The sequence below is a fragment of the Ciconia boyciana genome, unplaced genomic scaffold (genome assembly GCF_034638445.1).
Source record: "Ciconia boyciana unplaced genomic scaffold, ASM3463844v1 HiC_scaffold_38, whole genome shotgun sequence".
Taxonomy (NCBI): domain Eukaryota; kingdom Metazoa; phylum Chordata; class Aves; order Ciconiiformes; family Ciconiidae; genus Ciconia; species Ciconia boyciana.
The window spans coordinates 661,969-677,896 of NW_027328406.1; the positions used below are offsets into that span (position 1 = coordinate 661,969).

Here is a 15,928-nt window from a genome sequence, read left to right on the forward strand (position 1 = left end):
CCATGAAGACCCCAACCCCATGGACCCCCATCAACCCACCCTGAGCCCCCAACCCCATGGAGGTGTTCTCAACCCTGGAGACCACCACCACCCCACCGTGAAGACCCCAGCCCCATAGACCCCAACCCCATGGAGATGTTCTCAACCTTGAAGACCACCACCACCCCATCTTGAAGCCCCCCAACCCCAAACACCTCAACCCAACGAGCCAACCCCACCCCTGTAGACCCCAACCCCTCACCACCGGTGGTCGCCCCCCATCCCCACGTCCCCAAAACGCGCGGTCCCACCACCCCTTCCTCACCTGCGCCGGCGCCGACGTCAGCGTGACGGCGGGTTTTAGGGGGGTCCCGGCTCCTCCCGCCTTGACCGGTTGCAACACCAATTGCTTAACGGGTCGTCCCGGTTGAACCAATCGGTGAACGGCGGTGGGCGGGGCGGCGGCCGTAGCCCCCCCATTTCCGGCGGAGGTCACTTTGCCCGTTAAAACCGCAGCGGCGTTACCGGTAACGATGGAAACGCCGGGACGAAGTTGGGGGGTTCCGGTTAAAACCTTGGCGAAGGTCACCTTGCCTCCGTTGGGGGTCGTCCCCGCGCCGGGGACGCCGGAAGATTGGGGGGGCCCCGTCGCCGCCGTCGTCGCCCCCCCGGTGGGGGCTTTGAGGATGACGATTTTGGGGGGCTGAGGACCCCCCGCTGACGAAGACGACGGCGGTAAAGCGGTGGCCACCCCCATAAACGGGTTGCCTTGACTGAGGACTTCTCGGTCGGCGGCAAGTTGAGATTGAGGGGGGTCAGGAGGATTTTGGGGGGCAACGGATTTTCCGGGGGGACCGGGGGTTCTTGGGGGCAGGGGAGGTTGGGGGGTCTAAAGCCCCGATAAACCCAAAGCTTCTTCGATGGGGTCGTGGGGGGGCGAAGGTTTCGTCCGTCAGGGGTCGAGGCCGAAGAGGTTGGGGTCGTCAAAGAGGTCCATGATGGGGTCGGCCATTTTTTTTGGGGGGGGGTTTAAAGGGGTTTTGGGGTGCCCCCCCCAAAAAAAAAAAAAAAGGGGGGGTTTGGGGCTCACGTCAAGCTGCGGGCGGTGGCGGGGGGCGGAGCTCCGGGCTGTGGGGGAGAAAAGAGACAAAGGGTGAGGGGGGCCCCCAAAATCACGCACCCCCTCCCCAAAATGTGACAGCCCACCCCCAAATCTGCCAGCCCCCCCCAAATCTGCCAGCCCACGCCCCAAATTTGCCAGCCACCCCCCCAAAATTTGGCGGCCACCCCACACAAAAATGGAGCCCTAGAGGGCCCCCAAAATTGCTGTGAGCCCCCCAATTTTATGGGGCGTGGAAAGCCCCCGCAGGCCAGAACTGGGAATGGGGAACTGGGACGCCCAGTATGAGGGGAACTGGGACTCCCAGTAAGAGGGGAACTGGGGGACTGGGACCCCAGTTAGAGGGGAACTGGGGGACTGGGAGCCCCAGTAAGAGGGGAACTGGGGGACTGGGAGCCCCAGTAAGAGGGGAACTGGGGGGAATGGGACCCCCAGTTAGAGGGGAACTGGGACTCCCAGTAAGAGGGGAATGGGTGAACTGGGACCCCAGTAAGAGGGGAACTGGGGGACTGGGACTCCCAGTTAGAGGGGAACTGGGACTCCCAGTAAGAGCAGAACTGGGGGACTGGGAGCCTCCAGTAAGAGGGGAACTGGGGTGCCCAGCTAGAGGGGAACTGGGGGACAGGGAGCCCCAGTAAGAGGGGAACTGGGACTCCCAGTAAGAGGGGAACTGGGGGACTGGGACCCCCAGTTAGAGGGGAACTGGGACTCCCAGTAAGAGGGGAATGGGGGAACTGGGGTGCCCAATTAGAGGGGAACTGGGGGAAACTGGGATCCCAGTAAGAGGAGAACTGGGGGAAACTGGGATCCCAGTAAGAGGAGAACTGGGGGCACTGGGACCCCCAGTTAGAGGGGAACTGGAGGAAACTGGGACCCCCAGTTAGAGGGGAACTGGGGGAAACTGGGATGCCCAGTAAGAGGGGAATGGGGGAACTGGGATGCCCAGTAAGAGGGGAACTGGGACAAACAGTTAGGGGGGAAATGGGGGAAACTGGGACCCCCAGTTAGAGGAGAACTGGGACTCCCAGTAAGAGGGGAACTGGGGGGACTGGGACCCCCAGTATCAGGGGAACTGGGACTCCCAGTAACAGGGGAATGGGGGAACTGGGACTCCCAGTAACAGGGGAACTGGGGGAACTGGGGTGCCCAGTTACAGGGGAACTGGGACTCCCAGTAAGAGGAGAACTGTCAGGGACTGGGACCCCCAGTAAGAGGGGAACTGGGGGAAACTGGGATGCCCAGTAAGAGGGGAATGGGGGAACTGGGATGCCCAGTAAGAGGGGAACTGGGGGAAATGGGATGGACAGTTAGGGGGAAATGGGGAAACTGGAACCCCAGTTAGAGGGGAACTGGGGAAACTGGGGTGCCCAGTAAGAGGCGAATGGGGGAACTGGGGTGCCCAGTAAGAGACGAACTGGGACTCCCAGTAAGAGAGGAATGGGGGAACTGGGACACCCAGTAAGACAGAAACTGGGGGAAACTGGGACCCCCAGTAAGAGGGGAATGGGGAAACTGGGACGCCCAGTAAGAGGGGAGCTGGGGGAAACTGGGACGCCCAGTAAGAGGGGAACTGGGGAAACTGGGACGCCCAGTAAGAGGGGAGCTGGGGAAACTGGGACGCCCAGTTAGAGGGGAACTGGAGGAAACTGGGGTGCCCAGTAAGAGACGAACTGGGACTCCCAGTAAGAGGGGAATGGGGGAACTGGGACACCCAGTAAGACAGAAACTGGGGAAACTGGGACCCCCACTAAGACAGGAATGGGGGAACTGGGGTGCCCAGTTAGAGGGGAGCTGGGGGTCTGGGACTCCCAGTGAGAGGGAACTGGGATGGACAGTTAGGGGAACTGGGGGAAACTGGGGTGCCCAGCTAGAGGGGAACTGGGGGAAACTGGGATTCCCAGTAAGAGAGGAACTGGGGGGAACTGGGACTCCCAGTAAGAAGGGACCTGGCAGGCAGTGGGACCCCCAGTTGAGAGGGGAATGGGGGAAACTGGGACTCCCAGTAAGAGAGAAACTGGGGGAAATTGGGACGCCCAGTAAGAGGGGACCTGGGGGAAACTGGTACGCCCAGTAAGAAGGGAACTGCGGGAAACTGGGGGATCCAGCTAGAGGGGAACTGGGAGCACTGGGACCCCCAGTAACAGGCAAATGGGGGGGCACTGGGGTGCCCAGTTAGAGGGCATAAGGAGATACTGGGGGCCCAGTTACAGCCCAACTGGGCCTCCCAGTAAGAGAGGAAGGAGAAGCACTGGGCCTCCCAGTAAGAAAGGGGGGCGACGGGGGGGACTGGGCCTCCCAGTAAGAAAGGAAGCCGAAGCACTGGGCCTCCCAGTTACAGCCCAACTGGGTCTCCCAGTAAGAGGCGAATGGGAAGCACTGGGTCTCCCAGTAAGAAGGGCGGGCGGGGGGGGCACCAGGCCTCCCAGTAAGAGGGGAATGGGGGGGTGGGGAGGCACTGGGCCTCCCAGTAACAGAGGAGGGCGAAGCACTGGGCCTCCCAGTTACAGCCCAACTGGGTCTCCCAGTAAGAGGGGCAAGGGGGCCACTGGGCCTCCCAGTAAGAGGGGAACGGGAAGCACTGGGCCTCCCAGTAACAGAGATGGGGGGGGGGGGGGCACTGGGCCTCCCAGTAAGAGGGGAACAGGGGGTGGGGGGGCACTGGGCCTCCCAGTAAGAGGGGAACGGGAAGCACTGGGCCTCCCAGTAACAGAGATGGGGGGGGGGGGCACTGGGCCTCCCAGTAAGAGGGGAACAGGAAGCACTGGGCCTCCCAGTAACAGAGACGGGGGGCACTGGGCCTCCCAGTAAGAAGGGGGGGGCACTGGGCCTCCCAGTAAGAGGGGAACGGGGGGGTGGGGGGGCACTGGGCCTCCCAGTAAGAGGGGAACGGGAACCACTTGGCCTCCCAGTTACAGCCCAACTGGGCCTCCCAGTAAGAAGGGCGGGGGGGGGGGGGGCACTGGGCCTCCCAGTAAGAGGGGAACGGGAAGCACTGGGCCTCCCAGTAAGAAGAGTGGGGGGGCACTGGGCGTCCCAGTAAGAGGGGAACGGGGGTGGGGGCACTGGGCCTCCCAGTAACCCCCCCGAGCCCTCCCAGTCCCTCCCCCGCCATACTCTCGCCCCCCTCCCTCCGCCAGGGGCGGGGCCAAACCATCCGTGAGGCGATGTGGGGGGGGGGACACCAGGCCCTTCCCCCTCCCCCTTCCCCCCCCCCCAAAATAAACCCCCCGGCGGGGCCTTACCTGCGGCAGCGGGGGGAGGGGAGGGGGTGTCTCCTGGTGGGGGAGGGGCGGGAAGGGGGAGGGGGGTGTGGTGGTTGGTGTCCGTCTCCCCCCGCGGTTTTGGCGGTGGCCTCACCCCGCGGGGCGCGAGAACAAGGCGGCGGCGCGTGCACGGCGCAACCCAGCCGGCTGGCGGCCGCCTCGAGCCCCGCCCACTCCTGCCTTTTCCCCTTACGCTATTGGTCCTTTCCCCCCTCTCTCTCCCTCCCCCTCCTTTCACTAAATGGGCGGGGATTAACCTAGCGAGGTAGGTTGAGCTCTTTACCTACCCGGAAGGGGGCCTTAAGGGGTGGCCGTGGCGTTGCCTGAGTCAACGCCGTCAGGCAGCGCCGCGGGCAGCCCGGCCGCCATCTTGTCTCGCTGAGGGGGAAGAGGGGGGGTCCTTAACCCCCTCCCCGCCATGGCCGCCGCGCCGAGACCGCGATGGCGGCTCAACCCCCCCCTTAAAACCCCTTTAAAACAGCGAAACTTCTCCCTAAATCGCTTTATTTAACCCCAAAACACGCGCAGAACCCCTCAGCTCCCCCTTCCTCTATTCACCCTGTCAAAAAAAAACCAAACCAAAACGCTGAATAACCACCCCAATCGCCCCGAAAAGCTCGGTTGGCTTTAAAGCCGTAAAATCGCTCAAAACGGCACCGTAGCCCTCACAAAATCACCCCCCTTTTTTTTTTTTTTTTTTTTGGCCAAATGGAGAACTTGATGCCCCTGAGGAAATCGGGGAGGAAATTGTGGCCAAACTCCCTCAAAAAAAAAAAAAAAAAAAAAAATTGAAGCCCCGAAGTAACTCGAAATTACAGCCAAACGCCGCCGAGTTGAGGCTTTTTTTCTTAATAAAAAGCAGGAAAAATGATAATTGATCATTTTTGAGAGAGTTTGGGTTAAGATCGGGATCCAACTCTCTCGAAAGATCAGTTTAAAACAGCCCAAATACCTTCAAATAGCGCCCAAATCTCCCCAAATGCCTCAAAATAGGCCTCAAATCCCCCCAATACCTCAAAATGGCCCACAAATTACCTCAAAATACTTCAAAAGAGCCCCCAAATCCCCCAAAATAGCGCCCAAATACCTCAAAATACCTCAAAATAGCCCCCAAACCCCCCAAAACACCTCAAAACTGCCCCCAAATGCCCCAAAATAGCCCTGAAATCCACCCAAATACCTCAAAATAGCCCCAAATCCCCCCAAAAAACTGAAAATAGCCCCCAAAATACCTCAATAGCCCCCAAATCCCCCAAAATCGCCCTCAAAATTGCCCCCAAATCCCCCAAAATACCTCAAAAGAGCCCCCAAATCCCCCAAAAGAGCCCTCAAAATAACTTGAAATAGCCCCCAAATCCCCCAAAATAGCCCCAAAATAACCCCCAAATCGAAAATCCCCCAAATCCCCCAAAATAGCCCCAAATCCCCAAAATATCTCAAAATATCTCAAAATAGCCCCCAAATCCTCCAAATACCTCAAAATAGCCCCAAAATCCCCCAAAATACCCCCAATGCCCCCAAATAGCCCCCACATTCCCCAAAATACCTCAAAATAGCCCCCCAATATCTCAAAATACCTCCAAAACCCCCAAATAGCGCACAAATCCCTCCCAATACCTCAGAATAGCCCCCAATCCCCCAAATTGCCCCGAAATATCTCAAAATCCCTCAAAAGAGCCCCCAAATCCCCCAAGAGCCCCCAAATCCCCCAAAAGAGCTGAAAATAGTCCCCAAAATATCTCAAAATACCTCACAATAGCCCCAAAATCCCCTAAAATAGCCTCAAAATACATCGAAATAGCCCCCAAATATCTCGAAATAGCCCCAAGTAACCCCAATACCTCAAAATACCTCAAAATAGCCCCCAAATTCCCCAAAATACCTCAAAATTGCCCCCAAAATATCTCAAAATCCCCCAAAAGAGCCCCCAAATCCCCCAGAGCTGAAAATAGCCCCAAATATTTCAAAATACCTCGAAATAGCCCCCAAATCCCTCAAAATAGCCCCCAAATCCCTCAAAATAGTCCCCAAATGCCCCCAAAATAGTCCCCAAATCCCCAAAATAGTCCCCAAATCCCCCAAAAGAGGTGAAAAGTCCCCAAAATATCTCAAAATACCTCACAATAGCCCCCAAATGGCCCCAAAATACTTCAAAATAGCCCCCAAGATACCTCAAAATAGCCCCAAATCCCCCAAAATAGCCCAAAATCCCCAAAATAGCCCCAAAATAACCCCAAATGCCCCAAAATACCTCAAAATACCTCCAAAATCCCCCCAGATAGAGCACAAATCCCTCCAAATACCTCAAAATAGCCCCCAACATACCTCAAAATAGGTCTCCAAATATCTCAACATACCTCAAAATAGCCCCCAAATCCCCCAAAATAGCCCCCAAATCCCCCAAAATAGCCCCAAATCCCCCCAAAAATACCTCAATAGCCCCAAATCCTCCAAATAGCCCCGAATTCCCCAAAATAAGTCCAAAATCCCCCAAATAGTGCACAAATCCCCAAAATATCACAAAATAGCCCCCAAAATACCTCAAAACAGCCCCCCAATCCCCAAATATCTCAAAATACCCCCAAATCCCACAAATACCTCAAAATAGACCCCAAAATATCTCAAAATACCTCAAAATAGCCCCCAAATCCCCCAAATAGCCCACAAATAACCCCCAAATCTGCCAAAATACCTCAAAATAGCTCCCAAAAGATCTCAAAATATCCCCCAAATCCCCCCAAATACCTCAAGAGCCCCCAAATCCCCAAGAGTCCCCAAATCCCCCCAAAAGAGCTGAAAATAGCCCCCAAAATATCTCAAAATACCTCACAACAGCCCCCAAATCCCCTAAAATAGCCCCAAAATACTTCAAAATAGCCCTCAAAATATCTCAAAACACCTTGAAATAGCCCCTAAATCCCCCAAAATAGCCCCCAAAATACCTCAAAACAGCCCCCAATGCCCCAAATCTGGCAAAAACACCCCCAAATCCCCCAAACCGCCCCAAATCCCCCAAAATACCTCAAAATAGCCCCCAAATCCCCCAAATAGCCCCAAAATAGCGTTCAAATCCCCCAAATACCTCAAAATAGCCCCCAAATTACCTCAAAATAGCCCCAAATCCCCCAAAATACCTCAATAGCCCCCAAAATATCTCAAAGTACCTCAAAATAGCCCCCAAATACCTCAAAATAGACCCAAATCCCCCAAAATACCACAAATACCCCCAAATCTCCCAAAAATACGTCAAAAATTGCCCCCAAATCCCCCAAATACCTCAGAGAGCCCCCAAAATACCTCAAAATAGCCCCAAAATGCACCCAAATCCCTCAAAATAACCCCCAAATACCTCAAAGTTGCCCCAAAATATCTGAAAATACCTCAAAATAGCCCCGAATCCCCCAAAATCCCTCAAAATGGCCCCAAATCCCCCAAAATCCCTCAAAATAGACCCAAATCCCGAAAATAGCTCAAATATCCCCAAATCTCCCAAAAATACGTCAAAAATTGCCCCCAAATCCCCCAAAATAGCCCCAAAAATACCTCAAAACAGCCCCCAAATCCCCCAAATCCCTCAAAATAGCCCCAAATCCCGCAAAATCGTCCCCAAAATACCTCAAATAGGCTTTTTTTGTTAACGTAAAACGGGAAAAAAATTATAATTAACCGTTTTGGAGGAAACTGGGGTCAAGATTGTGGCCAAACCCTCTCAAAAATGCCATTTTAAATTAAAAAAAATTGCTCAAAACTGTCCCCGAATTCCCCAAAATGGTCGTTTTTGTTAACGAGAGAACGAAACCCTCGGAATTAACCGTTCTCGAGGAAATCGGGCTCAAAATTGAGGCCAAACCCCTGAAAAAAAAATCAGTTTGAAACCACGAAATAACAGGAAAACGGCAGCAAAATCCTCCCAAATTCAGGTTTTTTGGTGAATAAAAGGCAGAAAAAAATGATAATTAACCAATTCCTGAAGAAATTGGGGTTAAAATTGTGACTAAACCCTCTCAAAAAATCAGTTTTAACCAAATAGCTCAAAATAGCACCCGAATCCTCCCCAAAAATGGCTTTTTTTGGTAACGAAAAGCAGAAAAATTCAGAATTAATCAATCCTGAGGAAACCGGGGTCCAAATCGTGGCCAAACTCCCTCAAAAACTCCCTTTTAACCCTAAAAATAAACTCAACTTGATGCCCAAATCCCCCCAAATTGACATTTTTTTATTTAAAAAGGCAGAAAAATTCAAATTAACCCCCCAAAGAGGCGATGGAGATCAAAATTCATCCCAAAACCCCTAAAAAATTTGGTTTTCAACCCTAAAAAGAGCTCAAAACAGCCCTCATCCCCCAAAATTAACTTTTTTGTTAACTACGGGTCGAAAAATTCAGAATTAACCACCAAAAAAAGAAATCGGGGTCAAAATTGAGGCCAGCGCCCATAAATAATCAGATTTAACCCCCCAAAATGACTCAAAATGGGACAAAACCCCTCAAAAATAACTTTTTTTTTGGCTAATAAATGTAGAAAAAATTATAATTACCCATCCCTGATGGAATTAAGGTCAAAATCGGGGCCAACCCGCCCCCAAAAAATCTGGTTTTAACCCCAAACCAGGTCCAAATTCCACCCTCGACCCAACCGCCCTTCACCGAAAAACCTTTTTCCCGCCAAATTCACCTTTTTCCACCCAAATTAACCCAAAAGCCACCCAAGAGCTAAAAATCTTCCTCCCCGAAGCAAGGCCGGGACTCGACTCAACCCCCAAATTCACTAAAATCCCCCCAAATTCATTAAAAGCGCCAAAACTCCCCCAAACGAGCTTTTATGGCGGTAAAATTACCCATTTTTGTTTAGCAAACCCTATTTTTTAAATTTTTTGAAAGGAAACCGAGCGCCAAACCCTACCCCACGCTCGCCCCTTCCTCTTCCAAAAAAACCTTACCAAAAATGGGGCGAAAATCCTTTTTTTGAGCGTTTTTTAATCCCTAAAACGCCACAAATCCCGATTATTCACCGATAACGCCCAAAAACGCTTAAAAAAACCTGCCTTAAACCCCGATTTTTGCGATTTTTAACCAACTTTTAACACTGGACGTCCCCCCCCGCCCACGTCAGAAGCGTTTGGTCCAAACCCGCACGTTTTTTTGGGGTCCAAAAGCGAGAAAAAGGAAAAAAAAAAGGAGCAAAAAGATGAAATTTGAGGTAAAAAAACCCCGAAATGGGGAATTGGGGATGGGCGGGGCTTGAGGGGGCGTGGCCTTGACGCCATGTTGGGGCTTGGCCGCGTAAGAGCCACCCCGCTGGCGCCGGCAACGCCCAATGGGGCCTGTTGGGTGTTGGCCAACGTCTCGGCCAGGATCGTGGTCAACGTCAACGTCTTGGCCAAGATCTTGGTGACGTCAACATCTCCACCAGGATCATGGTGAACGTCAACGTCTCGGCCAGGATCTTGGTCAACGTCAACGTCTTGGCCAAGATCTTGGTGACATCAACATCTCCACCAGGATCATGGTGAAGGTCAACGTCTCGACCAGGATCATGGTCAACGTCAACGTCTTGGCCAAGATCTTGGTGACGTCAACATCTCCACCAGGATCATGGTGAACGTCAACGTCTCCACCAGGATCATGGTGAACGCCAACGTCTCGACCAGGATCTTGGTCAACGTCAACGTCTTGGCCAAGATCTTGGTGACGTCAACATCACCAGGATCATGGTGAACGTCAACGTCTTGGCCAAGATCTTGGTGACGTCAGCATCTCCACCAGGATCATGGTGAACGTCAACGTCTCGGCCAGGATCATGGTCAACGTCAACGTCTTGGCCAAGATCTTGGTGACGTCAACATCTCCACCAGGATCATGGTGAACGTCAATGTCTTGACCAGGATCATGGTCAACGTCAACGTCTTGGCCAAGATCTTGGTGACGTCAACATCGCCACCAGGATCATGGTGAACGTCAACGTCTTGACCAGGATCGTGGTGAACGTCAACGTCTTGACCAAGAGTTTGGTGAATGTCAACGTCTTGGCCAAGATCTTGGTGAACGTCAACATCTTAACCAGGATTTTGGTGAACGTCAACGTCTCGGCCAAGATCTTGGCCAAGGTCAACGTCTCGACCAGGATCGTGGTGAACATCAACATCTCAGCCAGGATCGTTGTGAACGTCAACGTCTCAGCCAAGATCTTGGCCAAGGTCAACATCTTGACCAAGATCTTGGTCACCGTCAACATCTCGACCAGGATCGTGGTGAACGTCAACGCCTCGACCAGGATCTTGGTCAACGTCAACGCCTCGACCAGGATCTTGGTCAACGTCAACGTCTCGACCAAGATTTTGAGCAATGTCAACGTCTTGACCAGGATCGTGGTGAACATCAACGTCTCGGCCAAGATCTCGGTGAAGGTCAACGTCTTGACCAAGATTTTGACCAACGTCAACGTCTTGGCCAAGATTTTGACCGAGACCTTGCCCAACGTTAACGTCTTGACCAAGACCTTGGCCAAGACCTTGACCAAGTCAACATCTTGACCAAGACCTTCCCCAACGTCAAGATCTTGACGAAGGCTTGATCAAGACCTTGCCCAACGTCAAGATCTTCCCCAACACCTTGGCCAACACCTTGTCCAACGTCAAGATCTTCACCAACACCTTGTCCATCGTCAAGATCTTCACCAAGATCTTCACCAAGACCTTGCCTAATGTCAAGATCTTCACCAAGGCTTGACCAAGACCTTGCCCAATGTCAAGATCTTCACCAAGGCTTGACCAAGACCTTGCCCAATGTCAAGATCTTCACCAAGACCTTGCCCAACGTCAAGATCTTCACCAAGACCTTGACCAAGACCTTGCCCAACGTCAAGATCTTCACCAAGACCTTGACCAAGACCTTGCCCAACGTCAAGATCTTCACCAAGACCTTGCCTAATGTCAAGATCTTCACCAAGACCTTGACCAAGACCTTGCCCAACGTCAAGATCTTCACCAAGACCTTGCCTAATGTCAAGATCTTCACCAAGACCTTGACCAAGACCTTGTCCAACATCAAGATCTTCACCAAGGCTTGACCAAGACCTTGCGCAACATCAAGATCTTCACCAAGGCTTGACCAAGACCTTGCCCAATGTCAAGATCTTCACCAAGGCTTGACCAAGACCTTGCCCAATGTCAAGATCTTCACCAAGACCTTGCCCAACGTCAAGATCTTCACCAAGACCTTGACCAAGACCTTGCCCAACGTCAAGATCTTCACCAAGACCTTGACCAAGACCTTGCCCAACGTCAAGATCTTCACCAAGACCTTGCCTAATGTCAAGATCTTCACCAAGACCTTGACCAAGACCTTGTCCAACATCAAGATCTTCACCAAGGCTTGACCAAGACCTTGCCCAATGTCAAGATCTTCACCAAGGCTTGACCAAGACCTTGGCCAATGTCAAGATCTTCACCAAGACCTTGGCCAAGACCTTGGCCAATGTCAAGATCTTCACCAAGACCTTGGCCAAGACCTTGCCCAACGTCAAGATCTTCACCAAGACCTTGCCCAAGACCTTGCCCAACGTCAAGATCTTCACCAAGACCTTGCCTAATGTCAAGATCTTCACCAAGACCTTGCCTAATGTCAAGATCTTCACCAAGACCTTGACCAAGACCTTGTCCAACATCAAGATCTTCACCAAGGCTTGACCAAGACCTTGCCCAATGTCAAGATCTTCACCAAGACCTTGCCCAACGTCAAGATCTTCACCAAGACCTTGGCCAAGACCTTGCCCAACGTCAAGATCTTCACCAAGACCTTGACCAAGACCTTGCCCAACGTCAAGATCTTCACCAAGACCTTGCCTAATGTCAAGATCTTCACCAAGACCTTGACCAAGACCTTGCGCAACATCAAGATCTTCACCAAGATCTTCACCAAGACCTTGCCTAACGTCAAGATCTTCACCAAGACCTTGGACAACATCAACATCTTGACCAAGGCTTGACCAAGACCTTGCCCAACGTCAAGATCTTCACCAAGACCTTGCCTAATGTCAAGATTTTCACCAAGGCTTGACCAAGACCTTGCCCAACATCAAGATCTTCACCAAGACCTTGACCAAGACCTTGCCCAACATCAAGATCTTCACCAAGACCTTGGTGGACATCAACGTCTTCACCAGGACCTTGGTGGACGTCATCATCTTGCCCAGCACTTCCCCAAGGCCTCGGCATTCTGCCCCGCCCTCCTCTTCCCGGAGGCGGGGCCTTGGCCCGACCCCACCCCCCCATGACCCCACCCCACCCCCCTCCACCCGACGTCACCTCTGATTGGCGATGACCTCGATGGGGGCAGCGGCCGAGCGGGAGGTCTCCTTCCTGGGGGGGGAGGGGCCATTAAGGGGGGGAGGGGCAAATGGGGGGAGGGGCAAATGGGGGGGGAGGGGCCCAAAATCGGGGGAGGGATGTGCCCCATTTTGGGGGTACCCGGTGATGTCACAGAGGAGGAGGAGGGGCAGGGCGGGGCTCCAAAGGCTGCCCCTCCCCCCCCCACCCTATAGGCCCCCCATAGCCCCGCCCATCCCCCTATAGGATCCTCGTGCCCCCTATGCCCTCGATATCCTCCCTATAGGCCCCTATAGCACCTCCATAGCCCCCTATAGTGCCCTATATCACCTCCATAGACCCCTATAGCGCCTCCATAGACCCCTATAGTGCCCTATATCACTTCCATAGACCCCTATAGCGCCGCCATAGACCCCTATAGTGCCACTATAGACCCCTATAGCACCTCCATAGACCCCTATAGCGTCGCCATAGAGCCCTATAGCGCCTCCATAGACCCCTATAGCACTCTATATCACCTCCATAGACCCCTATAGCCCCTCCATAGGCCCCTATAGCGCCCTATAACCCCTCCATAGCCCCCTATGGTGCCCTATATCACCTTCATAGCTCCCTATATTGCCTCTATAGCGCCCTATAGCGCCTCCATAGCTCCCTATAGCGCCTCCATAGCCCCCTATATCCCCTGCATAGCCCCCTATATCACCTCCATAGGCCCCCCACAGGCCCCTATATCCCCCCCATAGGTCCCCATATCCCCTTATATCCCAGCCTATATGCCGCTATATTCCCCCATATTCCTCCCCCCCAGGGCCCTATATCCCCCCATAAGCCCTCCATACGCCCCTATATCCCTCCATAGGCCCCTATATCCCCCCAGAATCCCCCTATAGGCCCCTATACCTCCCCATATCCCTCCTATACCTCCTCATATCTCCCCTATGGGTCCCTGTATCCCCCATCTCCCCTCCATAGGCCCCTATATCCCCCTGTATCCCCCTATAGGCCCCCATATCCCCTGTACCCCCCCAGGTCCCTATATTCCCCCTTATCCCCCTTATAGGTCCTCACATACCCCTATAGGTGTCCATATCCCTCCTATAAGCCCCTGTACCCCCCCCCCATATTCCTCCAATAGGTTCCTTATAATCCCTATAGGTTCCCTATATCCCCCCATATTACTCCTATAGGCCCCTATATCTCCCATATACCCCCATAGCTCCCTATACCCCCCATATTCCTCCAATACCCTCCTATATCTCCCCTATAGGCCCCTATATCCCCCATATTCCTCTTATACACCCCCATAGGCCCCCTATACCCCCATAGGCCCCATATTCCTCCTGGAGACCCCTATATCTCCCCTATAGGCCCCTATATTCCCCCACAAGTGCCCTATAACTGACATAGGTTCCCTATAGGCTCCTATATCCCCCCATATTCCTTCTCTAGGTCTCTATATCTGCCTATAGGTCCCTATACCCTGCTATATCTCCCTATATTCCTCCTAAAGGCCCCTACATCTCCACCATAGGCCCCTATGCCCCCCCACAGGTCCCCTATATCTCCCCCATATTCGTTCCACAGACCCCTATATCTCTTCTATAAGCCCCTATACCCCCATAGGCCCCTATACCTCCCCACAGGTCCCCTATAAGCCCGTATACCCCCCATGTTCCTCCAATAGGCCCCTAAACCCGCCCATATTTCTCCTATAGGCCCCTATATCTCCCCCAGAGGCCCCTATATCCCCCCATATTCTGCCTAGAGACCCCTATGTCTCCTCTATAGTCCCCTATATCCCTCTGTATTACTCCAATAGGCCCCTATACCCCCCAATAGATCCCCCATAGGTCCCCTGTAGGCCCCTATACCTCCCCATATTCGTCCTATAGGCCCCTATAGCCCCCGCATTCCTCCTATAGGCCCTTGTACCCCCCACATTCGTCCTATAGGCCCCTGTACCCCCCGCATTCCTCCTATAGGCCCCTATACCCCCATAGGCCCCTATACCTCCCCATATTCATCCTATAGGCTCCTATACCCCCCACATTCCTCCTATAGGCCCCTATACCCCCATAGGCACCTATACCCCCCCATATTCGTCCTATAGGCCCCTATACCCCCCATATTCGTCCCCATAGGCCCCCATTCCCCCCGCATTCCTCCTATAGGCCCCTATACCCCCATAGGCCCCTATACCTCCCCATATTCATCCTATAGGCTCCTATACCCCCCACATTCCTCCTATAGGCCCCTATACCCCCCGCATTCCTCCTATAGGCCCCTATACCCCCATAGGCACCTATACCCCCCATATTCGTCCCATAGGCCCCTATACCCCCCATATTCGTCCCATAGGCCCCCATACCCCCCGCATTCCTCCTATAGGCCTCTATACCCACCCATAGGCCCCTATACCCCCTGTACCCCTCCATATTTGTCCTATAGGCCCCTATACCCCCCATTCCTCCTATAGGCCCCTGTACCCCCCGCATTCCTCTTATAGGCCCCTGTACCCCCCATAGGCCCCTATACCCCTCCGTATTCGTCCTATAGGCCCCTATACCCCCCATATTCCTCCTATAGGCCCCTATACCCCCATAGGCCCCTATACCCCCCGTACTCCTCCTATAGGCCCCTATACCCCCATAGGCCCCTATACCCCCATATTCGTCCTATAGGCCCCCATACCGCCCGTGTTCCTCCTATAGGCCCCTATACCCCCCGCATTCCTCTTATAGGCCTCTATACCCCCATAGGCCCCTATACCCCCCATATTCCTCCTATAGGCCCCTATACCCCCCATAGGCCCCCATACCCCCCGCATTCCTCCTATAGGCCCCTATACCCCCCATATTCGTCCTATAGGCCCCCATACCGCCCCGTATTCCTCCTATAGGCCCCTATACCGCCCCGCATTCCTCTTATAGGCTCCCTATACCCCCATAGGCCCCTATACCCCCCAGGCACCGCTATAGGCCGCTGTAGGCCCCTATGCCTCCCCCACCCCCTATAGGCCCCTATATCGCCCCACGTCCCCCCCCATAGGCCCCTATATCCCCCCTCCCCCCCGCCCCCGCCCCGGGCGTCGCCGCCGATGACGTACCGGACGCGTCCCGCGCGCGGCATGACGCCGTAACCCGCCCAGGGCCGCTCTGCCCGCCGGCGGACGCCGCCTCTACTCCTCCCGCTTCCGGCACCGGCCACGCCTCCTCACTTCCGGCGACGCTCCGCCCCG

The 15,928-nt window shown here is 53.8% G+C and overlaps 1 protein-coding gene and 1 long non-coding RNA gene across 2 annotated transcripts in view; both read right to left on the reverse strand.

The window, feature by feature from the left end:
* CHD8 (chromodomain helicase DNA binding protein 8) overlaps positions 1-823 on the reverse strand; it is a 32,244-nt gene extending 31,421 nt beyond the window's left edge. The window contains exon 1 of the mRNA XM_072849226.1: positions 305-823. Coding sequence (XP_072705327.1) covers positions 305-736 — 432 coding nt within the window. The 5' untranslated portion in view covers positions 737-823. The remainder of the gene's footprint in view (positions 1-304) is intronic.
* A 204-nt stretch (positions 824-1,027) lies between these two features.
* LOC140645812 (uncharacterized) lies at positions 1,028-15,915 on the reverse strand. The gene is made up of 3 exons (XR_012040048.1): positions 15,797-15,915; positions 12,667-12,720; positions 1,028-1,107 (listed from the first exon to the last, which is right to left on the reverse strand). It is a non-coding gene; the product is annotated as an uncharacterized lncRNA (long non-coding RNA).
* Between the last annotated feature and the right edge of the window lie 13 nt (positions 15,916-15,928).